The 12,471-nt window shown below is 48.2% G+C and overlaps 1 protein-coding gene across 11 annotated transcripts in view; it reads right to left on the reverse strand.

Moving 5' to 3' along the window:
• Window positions 1-6,134: 6,134 nt before the first annotated feature.
• The window catches only part of ULK2 (unc-51 like autophagy activating kinase 2), a 58,843-nt gene continuing 52,506 nt past the window's right edge, over window positions 6,135-12,471 (reverse strand). For 7 of the 11 annotated variants that reach the window (XM_025280505.3, XM_025280501.3, XM_025280499.3 and 4 more), the window contains 5 exons: window positions 11,783-11,961; window positions 11,287-11,405; window positions 10,803-10,960; window positions 8,855-8,990; window positions 6,135-8,285 (listed from right to left, as the gene is read on the reverse strand). In XM_025280505.3, the coding sequence (XP_025136290.2) occupies window positions 8,227-8,285; window positions 8,855-8,990; window positions 10,803-10,960; window positions 11,287-11,405; window positions 11,783-11,961 (651 nt within the window). In that variant the 3' untranslated portion in view covers window positions 6,135-8,226. Of the gene's footprint in view, window positions 8,286-8,854; window positions 8,991-10,802; window positions 10,961-11,286; window positions 11,406-11,782; window positions 11,982-12,471 lie in introns of those variants that run through there. The other 4 variants (XM_025280497.3, XM_025280506.3, XR_003107879.3 and 1 more) reach the window with 4 other exon arrangements.

Consider the following 12,471-nt stretch of genomic DNA (forward strand, 5'->3'; position numbering starts at 1 on the left):
ATGCCCCAAACACTTCATTGTTTACAATTAAGGCTACTTTTAGAGCAGTTTTGGTCACAGCAAATGTGGGGGGAAGGTAAGGGACTTCCTGTGCATCCCCTGCCCCCACACAGGCACCAGCAACATCCCCATCGGTGGGTACATTTGCTACAATTGATGAAGCTCCGTGGACACGTCATCACCGCTCAGAGCCCAGAATTGACCTCCTGTGGGTTTGGACACATGGATCGTGACCTGTATCCACTGCTATCACATCACACAGAGGACTTTCTCCCAGGGACGGGGGAGCCTGGTGGGCTGCCGTCTATGGGGTCGCACAGAGTCGGACACGGCTAAAGTGACTTAGCAGCAGCAGCAAAGAAGAAACATGGGGCGTCCACGCTAAGTGTCTGCTGGTCGTGGGAGTGTTTCCTGTGGGGTGCAGCTGATGAGGGACACCCTGACAGCCACAGAAGGGATAACAGGGTGGAATACCCTGGAAACCATGGGCTGGAACAGTGGGGGCAAGAAGCAATGGGTTCGGGTGCGGCTTCAGCAGAGGAATTTATCGAGGAAAGTTGAAGGAGTGAACCGCCAGGTGCCAGCAGCCTCACTGCAGCATTGCTGATGAGCAGCACAGATCAGAACAGCCCTCAGGCCCTTCAGGTTGGGAACTGTGAGATATATGAAGGTGCAGCCACTCGAGAAAAGGCTTGAGATCCTTAAAAGGGGCAGCTGTGCATAATACCTTCAAACACAAGTTTTTAAACAGTATAATTTCTATAACTGCATTTTTATAAAAGATGTTGTTTACACAGGGAGGTCATCTGAGTGGATGAACCAAAATATAATCTCTGAGATGATGGAAAGTTTGTTCTTTGTAAGGATTTCTGCAACGGACACAAAGTACTTATAGAGAGAATCATCATCATCCACGGGGAAACGGGACCGGTCAGTTCTCAGACGCTGAGAGAGGAGGGGCCCTCGCGGTGAGGAGCCGAGCTCCCGTGCAGCATTTGGCTTGGAAGTGTCCAGGGGGCATGAGACAGAAAAGGGGAGCCCACAGGAGGTGGGGTGCTGACCTGGTGACCACTCCACCCTGGATGCTTGCTGCTGTGGGCCTCTTGAGAGCCAGCCTGGAGGTCACCGGTGGGGCTGCTGCACACCAGGCACTTGGGCCGCTGGTTGTGGCTTCTGGCGCCAAGGCCAACCCCCCGGGGGTCTGGAAATGAGGCTGGTCCACCTCTGGATGAGTCATCTGCGACCTGGTTTGCCTGGCGCTCCCCCTGGTGGCCACTGACGTGAAATGCAATGCTGTGTGCCTGCTCCCTAGGTCATCAGCATGGGCCACCCCCAGACCTCCTCACATCGGATTTCCAGGTCTCCCTTCTTCTAGGCCCTGACCCCTCAGGACACCACCCACATTTCTGTGTATATCCTTACCCTTGACCTCTCCAATCCATGCAAAGGCGATGACTGGGCCTGAGCTCTGCCTGCCTTGCCAACAGGGTCTTTCATGTGACCCAGGAGGCGCAAAGTGGCCCTGGGTCTTCTCTGCACACGAGGTGGAGTTGCCACAGGATCAAGCCCCCAGAGCAGCAGTGGACGAGGAGTACAGCGGTGCAGTGACATCCACCCTGCATGTCCTAAGCCCTGATCCTGCTCCCAGGCCTCCCCAAGATTCTTCTTAACAAATATTTGTGTTTTACCAATTCCATCCTGCTTAAACCAGCTGGAGTCCTTTCCATGCATGGCAGCTGCAAGGACTCTGCCCCCCCACCCCCCGGGCGCACAGGGCTGTGCTCCCCCTGAGGTGGACTCCACTTCCCACGTTGACCCTGGACTCAGCCAACGGGACAGTGACAGATCCTAGTCTGTAGGGCTGAGGAGTGAGTGTCCGAGGCTAGTCCTCTGACACTGGGCGCTCCTGAATGGGGTTGGGCCAGCAGTGGACAGCAGAACGTCAAGCAAACCCACAAGCACAGGTGAGGGCCCCCAGGCCACTGAGCACCAGCCATGCAAAGCCAACCAGAGCCATTCAGCTGGACCACAGAACTGTGAGAATCAGGTGTGCTCACTGTGTGAAGCTACTGTTCTTGGGAATGGTTTTGTTACACAGCAAAAACAAACTCATACACAATTCCTAGCAACAGAGAGCCCTCCTGGATACACCCCCATCCTGTTCATCTCCAAGTCACAGGGGTTTTAGCTCCTCCCTGTCTCTAGAAACCAGGCACTTTCTCCTCTGAAGACATTTCAGGGGGTGTCCCTGCGTCCACTTATGCCGCTTCCCATCTTTTCTCCAAGCGGCCAGTGCAATCAGGCCACCCGCCTGTGTCAAACCTTCCCACGGCTCTGAGGGGGGCCTCCCCAGCCTTCCTAGCTGCACACTTTGACCCGATGCACTGACCTCTGGTCAGGCAGGGCCGGTGACGAGAGCCTGTGTCCATCACAGGATGGATGCACTCACGTGTGCAAAGAGGAGCATAAAAGAGTCCCTGTGCAGAAGCAGAGTCGTTGCTGTATCTGCATCTTGTGGGGGCGTGTCAGGGAGTGGGTTCCAGGGAGCCTGCCTGAGGCAGGTCCTGATGTGGGCACTGACCACGGTGAGAGTCAGCAAGCACCTTCCGTCCCCTCCCAGGCCCTGCGAGATCTATACATGCTCACGTAGAAGTTCCTGGATGTGTGACGACACAGGATCACACACGGTGTCTATCTGCCTGGAATGGGGACGTCGCCACCGTCACTACCGTAACCACCAACAGCAACACCACCACCATCTCACCACATACCCACCAGCATCATCCTCACCACCACCACCAAAATCATAGATGCCACCATCATTTTCCACAAATATGTTTTGAGCACCTGCTCTTTGCCAAGAAATGTCCTAGGAACTAGGTGCATTATTAACAAGACAGATTCCTGGCTTGAGAGAGATGACACTTTAGTGAGGTGAGCAGAACAGCAAGTAAAAGCATAAACAGGGCAATTTCAGAAACTGGTTACTGTGCTACAAAAAGCACATGGTGCTGGGGCAGAGGACTGCCGTCCTGTCACTGCCTCCATTAAGGCAGGTTTCCCTGCCACAGGGCCTTTGCACAGGCTAGTCCCGCTCTCAGAACACCCTCCCCTCCTTCCTTAACCTGGGCAATGGCTACTCATCTTTTCCTGACTTTGGCCCCATCACCCCCATCATGAGCCCGCCCACAGCAATGACACTGTCCCTCTCTCTTTCATGGCATTCATTGCACTCGCCATGTGGTTATCAGTCTTGTCTGAAAGGTACACCCTGTGAGAGCAGTCAAGCCTCACATTGCTGCAGTCCCAGCATGGCAGGTGCGTAAGTACAAAGAGACCAACTTTGAAGTCAAACATTGCAGTTTCTTGAAATTTATCCATCAGCCTCTGGCCTAGGACACACCTCACAGAAGAGGAGATGCCTCCCCTAGACCCTGCCTCACAAAGACCCCTCCTCCCTCCACTCCAGGAAGTCACCCCTAAATCCAAGCATACAGCAACTAAGGGTTGTTCCTTCTGCACCCTGTTGGCTGGAGGCCTGGCCATTCTCACCCACTGAAGCCTCTTCAGGGCCATCCTCAACACAGGAGCATGAAGGCCCCCTGGAGACAGAAGTCAGGGGGAGACCTGGAGCAGCCTTTCCCCTGGAGACATTTTTGTCTCTCCTTTGGGACGCCATGCCCCACTACTCTCAAGAGAAAGGCTGGGCTCACCAGCCCCTGGAGGGGCCCAGGGGTCTTTGGGGTGGTTTCTCTGGAGGAAGGGGGCCCAGGACTTGCCTCCCTGCTCCTCTCAGAAGTGAGCTGGGCTTCTGGGGAGCAGGGCTGAATAGGTACCTGCGTAGCCCTGTAAGGCCCTGCTCCTAGGTTTTCCTCAGGCCCTTCAGTGCCCTTCCCTGTTAGCAGGGCGTTTTCCCCACCAGGACCGTATGAGTAGGTGCCCCTGTGATCTTCTTCACTGGATGGAAAAGCAAAGCTGCAAGAAGGCGAGGGATCTGCCCAAGGCCACACAGCATGAGTGAAAGGGGCCTCACTTGTCAAAGGACCAGAAAGATAAGTGTCTCCAGATGCTCCAAAACTAGTAATGGTGCAAACTTTGCATCCTGTGTATTTACTAACCGTCCAATGAAATGTTTAAGGTCAGAATCATCACCAGTGCTGTGCTGCTGGCCCGGATGTGGACTGTCCACACCCAGGTTAACTGACACATGGATGGTGGGGAGCACACGTCCCCAGGGGCCTGTCTCTCCCACCATATGCACCTCAATGCCTGGCTCTTCTGTGGTTCACCTGAGCACCAGGTACACACAAAACAGCCTGCAGATTAAGACTGGTTCTTACATTTAAAGTGGATATTAAAAAAACAAGATTTTGTGACATGTGGAAGTTATGTGATACTCAAATTTCAGGTGTGTTGTCTGGTTGCTTTGCAGCTCAGCAGCAGGGCTGAGTAGTTGCCGAAGGTGCTGGCCATTCAGTCCTGAATGGAGCAAGTGGGCAACATGGGGCATCCTGTCCAGCCTCCTGGACAGGACGTTGCAGAGCAGATGATGTGTTTGTGACCATGTGGAAGGAAGCTGGGACCCATGTGGAAGTAAACAAGCCCCTTACATAACAAGCATCTGTTCCCGAGAATCCCCCAGTTTTCATATCCTCTCTGGACTAACACGCTCTGGTCACAAGCTGGCTCCTCTGTGAGCGACCTCTTAAATGTTGACATGTGCTCAAGGTCAGCTGGTCTGAGAAATGAGATTTTATTCCACATCTTCAGTGTCCGGAGTCCACGGAGGACTCACGTCTCTGAACACCAGACATGAGGAGGAGACAGCCTGTGACTGAAGAAGGGTCCCCAGCCTCAGCCTCCCTCAGAGCCCCCATCCCTGGCTCAGATCCGCCCCCCATCTGAGCCCAGAGACAAGGACCCTCAGCCAGTCCGTACCAGGGATTTTTCACCCTGCCACTCACAGAAGCCTCCAGACTGGAGATTGTTGGGAGGGAGAGGCGAGGAAGGAATGTGTCAAGGGGCCACTGCTGCACGAGGCAGTCCAAGACCAAGAGAGCTGCACCCAAGGAGGCAGAGAACAGCCAAGATGTGACAGCCTGGGAGTGGGAGGATGAGAGGAAGCCCAGGGCTCGGTGACCTCACTCAGATCCACTCCAAAGGCTCTTCAACAAGGACACACTGAATGGCCACAACAAAGATTTACATGGCACATTACTAACTGGCCAAGCAAGGCCCTGGGGAAGGGGACCTGAAGCCTTGGCCCCTTCCTCCAGAACAGTCTGGGTACTGGCCTACCATGACCCTTCACCTGTTTGGCCCTGCCTTGTCCACAAAGGCTGAAACTTTAGGGGCTACCAGTCATTTCCCATGGTGGGTGCTTTTCCAGCTGGGCCACTGTGATATGTCTCCTTTGTTTGTGTGAGGACCTGGCCATCCTGACCCCCTGCCCACTTTCCAGGGCTGGGACAAACAAGGAGACTCGGGCAGCACTCAGGAGCCTCCACGGCTGCAGACTCGGGGCCCAGGGCACAGCCAGAGTCTCCTTGGGTGTAGAGCAGACACAATACTTCCAGGTGGTGCCTGTCAGGGAGGGAAGATGCCAAGCTCCCCAGCAGCAGGTATCCTCCTGGAACAATACAAGTTCACTCAGTCCCAGTGAGAACAGGTGACTGCTTGTGGAGGCTATGGTGGAAGCAGCAAGACTTCCTCCAAGGCCCATGCACAAGTCCCCCCATCACCTCACGGGCTTTCTAGAGCCAAGTAACAACTTCACATCCATGGTGTCCAGCTCGACTCCCCTCCTGTTACCTGTGGGGACTGAACCCACCCAGCCCAAATAGTAACATTTTCTCCAGCCTCCTCTTCTCGACCCCAGGAGGGTGGAACGACAGAACAGCATTCTGGCTCTTCCTCTTCAGGAGAAGGGGGTGTGGGCATCATCCCTCAGGCCCAGCGCAGGCCCAGCTCAGGGAAATCCTTACAACAGGAACAGCCAGCTAGCACATTCGCGGATTACTCCTCTACCTGCATTTGTACGGTCCATAACTTTCCAGATGTCAATCCATGAATGTATGGACTGGTCCATTTCCATTTCATGAAACAGATGATAGAAAAATCAAAAGATACACATGGAAACATAAAGCATTTGTTTATTATTGCTATAATCAAGGCAAAATCTCTTAAAACAATTGGCCTTGATAATGGAAATATAATCAGAATCATTATTCCTGCATTTACAGTTTGTTTTCTGCTGTTCAGACTGCAGGGTTTCACACATACACCACCTACCACCTGACTTTTCTCGCACAAGAAGAATGCACTTGGAGACCACTCCCTAGGTACTGACGGCAGACCAAGCATTTCCTCACTGTGAACTCATTCCATCCTGTGTTTAAAACCAATGGGAAAGGGGAGGAAGGGCCAGAATGCACCCACCCCCTTTGGAGGATCAACTGAGATAACCTAGGTGGTAACTGAGAGAACATACTAGAAACTGCCCTTTAGTACAAACTAGAGCATCACCAGTAATGGCGCTCGTCACCCTGCTGGGGGCGGGGAGACCCCAGCACAGCCCTGCTCCTGCAGCCTGCAGAGCTGTCGCCACAGCCTGAAGCCCTGAGGCAATGGCGTTAACCACCCAGCCCCCAAACTCTCTGAGGAGGGAGTTGGTCTGACAAGCCACGTCACAAGGACCCAGCCTTGTCCTAGAAACACCTGGTCAGTTTTATTTATCTTAGTATACATCTGTACAGGCAATAATAAAAAGGCTACTACACAATTCAGTGAGTTTTACCTAGTTTCATGAGTAATGCATGCAGTTACAAATGAGAGGTAGAAACACTGTATTAAAGACCTAAAAATACAAACATCATATAAATAAATGTTCAAATTAACTGCTGGAATTTTATACAGATAAATAAGGTAAAAATTACATTACTTTGTCAAAGTAAAGGAAAACCTTGTTTTGTTTTTATCAGTACACTTAAATTAGATTAATGCCAAAGAGCTTCTGTGCAATTTGTCCAAGTTTAGATGACATCATCTAAGAGGATTAAAACTGGAGAATGGTTTGTTCAAGTATCCAAGCATGTAAGTCAAAGAAACCAAATCATCGACCGCGAGGGCACCGTTTCTGGAGGGACGTTAAGGGCCCACAGGAAAATGCACACAGGCTGGAGAGAGCCGCCCCTTATCCTAAGAGAAAACAAACCTCATTTTTCTCTGACTTCATGTAAAACTCCACATCACTAAAAAGCCTAGAGGTCACCAACTCTGTTTTGGCCCTACTGCAATTCTTGGGTGTATCTCTGGCCTGCGATTTGTTCTAATGCTGCCCAAATAAACCTAGGGGTCACAGGCATGAATGCACATTATGCATGCACAGTAAAAAAATGCAAACTAAAGCAGACAACTAGCAACTTAAAAACATCAGTGAGAGAAAACCTGTAGGCGTAGATGAATAGGTTAAGAAAATGCAGAGGTTCATAAAACATAAGTCTTTACCACTGAAAAGTCCACGAGAGATTACACGTGAATTCTGGAAAGGGTACGCATATATAATCAAGTAAAATACTCTAAACAAGTCCATTGTGCCTCAGTTAGTTTTAAATTGCAAAATCCAATACAGTTGTTTTAATAAATTAGTGCAATATGAAAGATTTTGGAAGATTATTAATATATGTCCATGTTAGCTCAAATTGAAGATTTCACAAAATCTTCCAAGAGTCATCTTTCACTCCTTCTTAAGCTATTTCTTCCTGAGCTGTTTATGGGTGCGTGCTCAGACTCAGACAAACTCACCCCGAGAACTGAAGTGCCCGGAGGAGATGGGGCTTTTTACTTCCACGCCTCAGTGAATACGAGGAGTCCCACACTGTGCTCTGGTGGCTGGTACAAAGAGCCACTCATCACTTCATGCTAACTCTCCTTAACAGTAACCATATTGGTGACTCTAGTTCTAAGGTATGTTTATTTACCAAAATCAAACCGAAAGCCCAGTGGAACACTTTTGCATTTGCTGCTATAAAGAGAAAGGGAAGGGGTTACTTCTCTGGTTAGGCAGACCTCCTACAATATGTAGTTCTGGGATTGGTTTTCCTTTGTGAAACCACTGCGTGCTCTTTGGTAGTCACCATGTAAGAGTGGGGCGACAGGACCCAAGCTGTGCTCCCAATGGCATCACCTGACACCCACCGCTGGTCCCGGGGGCAGGCCTGCTGCTGCTCACAAGGCTGAGGTGCTATAGCAGAGTGCTGACAATCTTCTTTCAATACTAGATTTATCTAGAAATAAAATCCATGATAAATACCATTAATATTTCAAAACTGAGGAAAGAATCACCACTAAGAAAAATCTCTCCACATCCACCCTCACTTTTGACCTATCTTTGCCCCAAAGTTAACAGTTCCAGTGCTTTTTCTTCTTTCTGCCTGGTAATTGTCTAGCTTAGTGCTGCACGGTGTAAAAGCTAGATTAGCAAGTCAAACGAATAACATGTAGATTTTAACAGCTAGTTTGCTCACAACTGCAAATAAGTATAGAACTGCCAGTCCCTGGTTGCTCTTCAGAATGTGGATGACCACACCTCCTCCAAGAGGCCCACCACCGCCTCATCTGCTCTTCACAAGCCTAGTATCTACTCCTCACAACAGCTCTGCAAGGCGGGCCTTGTCCCTCATCTCACAGAAGAAGAAACTGAGGCCACGGAAGGGGGATGTGACTAGCCCAAGGTTGGGAAACCAAGATGCAACCCCCTTGGGCAGGGCACTGCACACCCCAGGGTCTTCCTGCTGCACCAGGAAAAGACGAGGAGATGCAATCAGCAAACACACTGCTTTCCAAGTCAACTCACATCTGTGGATGTTTTCAATGTCTGCTGGGTCCTGAAGAATCTTAGTTAAGCCCTCCAGAAGAAGGGCTGCCTTATGATAGCGATAAACAATATCTTCAGTCTGCTGAAACATTTCATCCAAGGCTGCGGCTTGAACCTGGAACCAGCAAAAAAAGACAAGAAGGTTCTCAACTTTTCCAAGAAAATATGAATCCGTGTGCACAATGCAGCTTTAAATGGAATCTCTCTAAAATTAATACATTTTGACAAAATGATAAAACTTACTGGGTGAGTGATATAAAGGAAAACCTTCTTGACAAAAGAGTTACTAACTCTGCATTCAAACATAACCTTGAACTCAGAGACTCAAAACTAAGGTTTAACACTTCTAAACTGGCTCATATGTGACTTCAATTAAAAGTTTACTTTAAATATACACTTCCATACTAGTAACCTGGCATTTCATTAAAGCAGATTTTGTTACAATGAAATAATTAAATGATATTAAAAGCCATTTATCAGCTGCTTCTTTCAGTTAAAGGACTTTCTGGTGTGTGGGATTTATTCACTCAGAGAAATTTAATGGGCACCTCTTGAATTTACGGGGCAGTGGGCATACGATGAAGGCGAGCTCACAGTCCAAGTAAGGTGTGCGGTGTCCTCCAAGGGCCACATGGTATCACAGGAGGAAGCCCTGGATCCCAGTGGACTACACTCAAGGGGCACCTAACCAGACTATCAGGGAGGGGAAGGTGAGGAGAGCCTCCAGGAAGTGACACTGAGGCCGAATCACGAGAAGCAGGAGTGAGCTGGGCAGTGGGAGGCGGGGCAGGGCCTCCTCAGTGTCATTCACAGGTTTATGAGCATTTTGTTTTCCCAGCAGCATCCTAATTTTCTCTTTAATCATTCATCTCTGAGTCGTGAGGGATCCAGTGTGCTAATTTATCTGTCAGTATGCTGTCTCTTTCAAAAAGCAAAGCCACTTACAATAAGATAAATAAAATGGATATGGAAAATCAAAGTCCTGAAACGGAAGGAGAAAGAAAGAACTACATGTAAGGTGAGTGCCCCTAAGCTACTCAGCAGCCAGGACCCAGGAGAGATTTGTTGGAGGCACGCGGCCATGTCATCAGCAGAGACAACAGCACTGTCACTCCTCACGACAGGACATCAGTCCTGGCACAAATTTTAAGAGAAAACCTGTCCTACGAAGTCTTTATTTGGTACAAAATGATACAGTGCATAATATTATTCATGTCAACAGTTTATAGCGATATAATATATATTATTCTCATCAATAGCTTATATTCCAAAATTATTTTCATATGACTTTTTATTATGATGACTTTCAAAAAAATGCCAAGGGGCAATATAACAGTACAATTCAGAGTTCAGGTAAATTTGGGGCCAAGAAGGAAGGTCAATTGTGTTAGTATGGTAAAAATCATAAGTATGGTCAATAATTAAGTTCTTCCCCACTGAATTACTTCTTTAACAGCCTCTAATTTCATGCTTACCTCAGGCAATTTTCCTTTCGAGATACAGAAAACAAATTATTTCTACGAATATAACCAGAGCACATGAATTTTTGCAGATAGGGTAAAAGAGCAGAATTTTTTTCTAACATTTTAAGCCAAATTTCTTAAACAATGGGAAATGAAGAAACAGATCCAGCAAAAGCTTTTAGATTCAAACTATCAAAAGATTAGATCATGCCTAATGTTAGCAATTTTTAAGTGGTATGGTAAACTTATTAATACCAAAAGTGGTAACCAACACAGCTTATGTTTGCTGCATGTTAATTCAGTCCAAATACTCCTTCAGGAGAGGTACCATAACACCTGGAACTTGGGAGTGGTGCTGCATAAACTCTGCTTAAAAGGATGATGTCAAGCAGGTGTGCGATTCAAAAGATGCTCTTAAACACCACAACTATTACTGTACAATATTACACCTTAAAAACGGTTACCATTTCTACAGCACAGTTATAGATGAGTTTCTCTGCAGTTACGCTGTTGATTTCATCAATAAATCTCTGTTTGTCAGAGAAGAAGCGATTCAGCTTTTCTGTCAGTTTCTTGCACATGCTAATGCAGAATTTATATCGTTCATTCAGATTTTTGACAACTGGAAAAAAGTTGAAATAAGAATTCAGTTTTATTTCAGAAACAGAGTCATGGTGACATGTAACTTTCCTGCTAACTTAAGGAAAGCAACACAAAATGATCACTGAGAAAAGCGCCTGGAAATCATTCTTTCCTATGTCCTCTCTCTCAGTCAAGAGAGGATTGACAGCAAAGCACCTGATTGCTCTATGTTAAAAACAGAGAAGCCAGCATCTTTTCCCACTGAAGAAGACTTAATAACACAGTGACCCCTCATCAAAAACCCCTTTCTCAGTGCAAGGGGAGAGGACTGCTGGGCCCCCAGGAGCTCATCACGCCCCAGCCTACCTTGCTTCACACCCGAGGACGGGCTCAGCTTCCCGGACTTGATCTGCTCTTTGGCGAGATGCAGAGAGGCTGCCAGGAGTTGTGCAGCTTTCATGTACAACACCAGCTGCTCTACCCGCCTGGCCCAGAGACAGCAAGCACAGTGTTAGCCTGCAAACCAACAGGCCAGGCCCCATCTCAACCCGCCTTGACACTCTTAGTGCACAAAGGACTCCTGAAAGGAGAAAGGTCGGCGTGGAAAAAAGTGTACTTTTAACACTAGGGGCACACTCAGATAAGAGTACATCTCTTTATAATCAAGTATCTTTAAAATCAAGGCTGCAGAACCTCCGGTCTTGGCTCACACAGTGAAACTGAGCACTGAAATAACTCAGAGACTCCTTGACACTTCTGCTAACCAGACATGACCTGCAGTGGGTGGCGAGGCCTCCAGCTTGGACACCAGTGTACGGAGAGCAGGAAGGAAGGAAGGAGACAGAAAGCAGGGGCCACCTACCCCCAGTCCTTGCTCAGCTGGCTGATCTGGTCTACCACCGCACTCTCCTGGATCTGGTACACGGAGATGGCGGATGCGCAGAGCTCCGGGCTACCCCCGCGCACAGCCGTCAGGTCCAGCACACACTCCGTGAACAGCAGCATTGAGTTCAGGTGGCGTAAGGTGTCTGCATGTTCTTGCTAAGGCAAAGCCAACTTGTCTTAGGAACTTGCAGGTTAAGGAGAGGTGCATACTCATTTCTGTATACCAACCGTGGCCACTGCTGATATTTTTCTATACGTATCAATATCAGAATGATCAAAGGAGGCTGAAATTTCTAAATTCCAGAAAACTAGTCAGAAGATAAACACAAATGAAATCAAAGATGTGTCATGTGTTTTGTGGCATGTATGAGAGCAACCACAACATTCAGCCTCAAAGATATGAGGCCATTGTGCTTTCACCAGGAAAAAATGAAACACAGAACTAAATCAATGTACACGAGACAGAAACATGACCAAATAGATACTGAGATATAAGAACTTCAGCATATTCTGGACATGAGACTACACTTCTCTATAGTTTCATGAATTCTACTGGCTTAAAATTTCAGAGATACTTTCTTTAAATTTCTGGTGGTTCCTCAGTAGTGATTCCTAATAATAAAGCTTTTAAATTTCATGATCTTTTCAGTTAGAATGAAGTACAGA

Source organism: Bubalus bubalis, chromosome 3, assembly GCF_019923935.1.
Source record: "Bubalus bubalis isolate 160015118507 breed Murrah chromosome 3, NDDB_SH_1, whole genome shotgun sequence".
NCBI classification, from domain to species: domain Eukaryota; kingdom Metazoa; phylum Chordata; class Mammalia; order Artiodactyla; family Bovidae; genus Bubalus; species Bubalus bubalis.